Source organism: Procambarus clarkii, chromosome 37, assembly GCF_040958095.1.
Source record: "Procambarus clarkii isolate CNS0578487 chromosome 37, FALCON_Pclarkii_2.0, whole genome shotgun sequence".
Classification (NCBI taxonomy): domain Eukaryota; kingdom Metazoa; phylum Arthropoda; class Malacostraca; order Decapoda; family Cambaridae; genus Procambarus; species Procambarus clarkii.
This window is the reverse complement of record NC_091186.1, coordinates 16,595,583-16,599,505: the sequence shown is the minus strand read 5'-3', so window position 1 is coordinate 16,599,505 and position 3,923 is coordinate 16,595,583. Positions and strand designations below refer to the sequence as shown.

Sequence of the window (3,923 nt, the reverse complement as noted above, 5' to 3'; positions counted from 1 at the left end):
GGTAGGAGGACCTGGCCTCTTGTTAACTCTAAGTGCTCATACCCTTTTAGCTTCGCCTCGTTTAATGCCCCAGTTTATCGTGTTCTTAACTGCCTGCGTGCATTTATACTTAAAAATTAAGATGTGCAAAAGAGGGGTTCTAGATGTTCTTCTGCGGTGTAGGCACTGTTTCTCTCCCTGTAGACACTCTCCCTCTCTCTCCCTGTAGACACTGTTCCTCTCCCTGTAGACACTCTTCCTCTCCCGGTAGAAACACTCTCTCTCCCTGTAGACACTCTTCCTCTCCCTGTAGACACTCTTCTTCTCCCTGTAGACACTGTTCCTCTTCCTGTAGACACTCTTCCTCTTCCTGTAGACACTCTTCCTCTTCCTGTAGACACTCTTCCTCTCCCTGTAGACACTCTTCCTCTCCCTGTAGACACTCTCTCTCTCTTCCTGTAGACACTCTTTTCCCTCCCTGTAGACACTCTTCCTCTCCCTGTAGACACTCTTCCTCTCCCTGTAGACACTCTTCCTCTCCCTGTAGACACTCTCTCTCTCTTCCTGTAGACACTCTTTTCCCTCCCTGTAGACACTCTCCCTCTCCCTGTAGACACTCTCCCTCTCCCTGTAGACACTCTTCCTCTCCCTGTAGACATTCTTCCGCTGTAGACAATCTCGCCCCCCTTCCCAGCAGGCGGCAGGAAGCGTAACAACGCTAACATGCTGGCTAGTGAGACCGTCTCTTACAGGAGACCGGGCCGCGGGGACGCTAAGCCCCGGAAGCACCTCAAGGTAAGGCGGCGCCATATTTCACTAGCGCTGAGACCAGCCAACGGAGGACCGTGTCCTCGGCGAAATGGTATTCATACGGAGGCGTTTGACAGCCTCCTTGACAGCTCCCCTGACAGCTGCCCCTGTCTTTGTGATCCTGGCGGGCTTTGGTACTGCTCATTGGCGAGGTAATGTCCCCTGACATTATGGGAGCCGGTCGGTCGAGCGGACAGCACATTGGACTTGTGATTCTGTGGTCCCGGGTTCGATCCCATGCGCCGGCGAGAAACAATGGGCAGAGTTTCTTTCACCCCTATGCCCCTGTTACCTAGCAGTAAAATAGGTACCTGGGTGTTAGTCAGCTGTCACGGGCTGCTTCCTTTGGGTGGAGGCCTTGTCGAGGACCGGGCCGCGGGGACACTAAAGCCCCGAAATCATCTCGAGATAGCCTCTCAAGATAACCTGAGAGTGGCTGTTCGTTGCTTAACCCAGCAAGTCCTTAGGCTCGTAAACGTCTCTGTTACAACGGTTTGACTTCCGATGAGAGATAACAAATATAAAAAAAATATATATATTAAAAAGGAATTTTACGCAGGAATCTTTGTTTATCATCCTCCTCCTCCCCCCCCCTCCCACAAGTCCCGTCCCAAATCGTTATCCTTATCCTTTCCAAGGGCTATATAGTCGTAATGGCTTGGCGCTTTCTCCTGATAATTCACTTCCCTTCTCGAATTGCATTATATATTTTCCCCTGCTCATTGTTTTTTTTTTTTTGTTCCTTCCCTCGGGCGTCATTGTGCGTTTGTTTTGGACAAAAGTGTTAAAATGTTCTTTCAATGTTCTGTGGCGTTGGTTGTTCTCCAGATCCCTCCGGTTCTTCGCCCAGAGGTGATATCTTGACACGTGGCTGTTCACGCTGCTCGCTATACTACCTATGATGCCCACAAGCAAGAAGATGCCCACAAGCAAGAAGATGCCCACAAGCAAGAAGATGCCCACAAGCAAGAAGATGCCCATAAACAAGAAGATGCCCACAAGCAAGAAGATGCCCACAAGCAAGAAGATGCCCACAAGCAAGAAGATGCCCACAAGCAAGAAGATGCCCACAAGCAAGAAGATGCCCATAAACAAGAAGATGCCCACAAGCAAGAAGATGCCCACAAGCAAGAAGATGCCCACAAGCAAGAAGATGCCCATAAACAAGAAGATGCCCACAAGCAAGAAGATGCCCACAAGCAAGAAGATGCCCACAAGCAAGAAGATGCCCACAAGCAAGAAGATGCCCATAAACAAGAAGATGCCCACAAGCAAGAAGATGCCCACAAGCAAGAAGATGCCCACAAGCAAGAAGATGCCCACAAGCAAGAAGATGCCCACAAGCAAGAAGATGCCCATAAACAAGAAGATGCCCACAAGCAAGAAGATGCCCACAAGCAAGAAGATGCCCACAAGCAAGAAGATGCCCATAAACAAGAAGATGCCCACAAGCAAGAAGATGCCCACAAGCAAGAAGATGCCCACAAGCAAGATGCCCACAAACAACAAGATGCCCACAAGCAAGAAGATGCCCACAAGCAAGAAGATGCCCACAAGCAAGAAGATGCCCACAAGCAAGAAGATGCCCACAAGCAAGAAGATGCCCACAAGCAAGAAGATGCCCACAAGCAAGAAGATGCCCATAAACAAGAAGATGCCCACAAGCAAGAAGATGCCCACAAGCAAGAAGATGCCCACAAGCAAGAAGATGCCCACAAGCAAGAAGATGCCCACAAGCAAGAAGATACCCATAAACAAGAAGATGCCCACAAGCAAGAAAATGCCCACAAGCAAGAAGATGCCCACAAGCAAGAAGATGCCCACAAGCAAGAAGATGCCCATAAACAAGAAGATGCCCACAAGCAAGAAGATGCCCACAAGCAAGAAGATGCCCACAAGCAAGAAGATGCCCACAAGCAAGAAGATGCCCACAAGCAAGAAGATGCCCACAAGCAAGAAGATGCCCATAAACAAGAAGATGCCCACAAGCAAGAAGATGCCCACAAGCAAGAAGATGCCCACAAGCAAGAAAATGCCCACAAGCAAGAAGGTGCCCACAAACAACAAGATGCCCACAAACAACAAGATGCCCACAAACAACAAGATGCCCACAAACAACAAGATGCCCACAAACAAGAAGATGCCCACAAACAAGAAGATGCCCACAAACAACAAGATGCCCACAAACAACAAGATGCCCACAAACAACAAGATGCCCACAAACAACAAGATGCCCACAAACAACAAGATGCCCACAAACAACAAGATGCCCACAAACAACAAGATGCCCACAAACAAACAAGATGCCCACAAACAAGATGCCCACAAACAACAAGATGCCCACAAACAACAAGATGCCCACAAACAACAAGATGCCCACAAACAACAAGATGCCCACAAGCAAGAAGTCCCACTAAACAAGGAGACATAGGTGTCACCTTTGGTCAGTGACGACCCCGGGCCTCAGAGGCCAGTATGGGTGCCCAAGACTCACATTGTTGACCTTATCTGCTGCACAAGACAATTTGGTGAGAGGTATTTACGGTACGACTCAGAGAGGCGCTCTCCCCCCCCCCCCCCCTCCCCTTCACTATCAACACCACCTGCGCCATCTGCACTCACCATCTTTTGACACACTATCCGAGACACATTCACCATCTCTACCAACTGTTCAAGGAAGATCCTCACAGGTCAGCACGACTTCTTGTATTAAAGTCATAGGAGACGCAGCATCTTCAGCAATGTTCAAGAGATAAATTATTTTGAGCTTTCCAAGATTCCAACGAATGTTAAAACCGCACCAGAGCGCTCTCAATATGCAAAGTAGTCTAGTAAGGTCGTCTGCAACCTCATCACACTCAACATACCTTTAAAAAATGCAATACACGCACTCATCGCCAAAATGGGTAATGAGAATCTTCCTTCTCTCAAAGCAGACACACACACGGGAATTAATTGGCAGAGTTAGAAAAAATGTATCTTCCTTATTATTTTCACACCGACGGGCTCAGACCATTCGTAAAAAGGCCGCAATGCAGCACAGTCTGTAAGTTACACAGTTAATAAAAGCTGAATTTACACATACACACACACACACACACACACACACACACACACACACACACACACACACA

General features: G+C 48.4%; 1 protein-coding gene across 1 annotated transcript; it reads left to right on the top strand.

Moving 5' to 3' along the window:
* The first annotated feature begins 702 nt into the window (after nt 1-702).
* LOC138371842 (histidine-rich protein PFHRP-II-like) lies at nt 703-3,240 on the top strand. Its single transcript, XM_069336869.1, has 2 exons — nt 703-774; nt 1,702-3,240. Exons 1-2 carry the CDS (start codon nt 703-705, stop codon nt 3,238-3,240), a joined length of 1,611 nt encoding a protein of 536 aa, XP_069192970.1.
* Nucleotides 3,241-3,923: the final 683 nt, after the last annotated feature.

Bases quoted from the DNA above. Each gene is read 5' to 3' on its own strand.
- LOC138371842 (XM_069336869.1), top strand. From the start codon at position 703: ATGCTGGCTAGTGAGACCGTCTCTTACAGGAGACCGGGCCGCGGGGAC. The intron at 775-1,701 runs GTAAGGCGGCGC...GATGCCCACAAG, and splicing joins AGCCCCGGAAGCACCTCAAG to CAAGAAGATGCCCACAAGCA.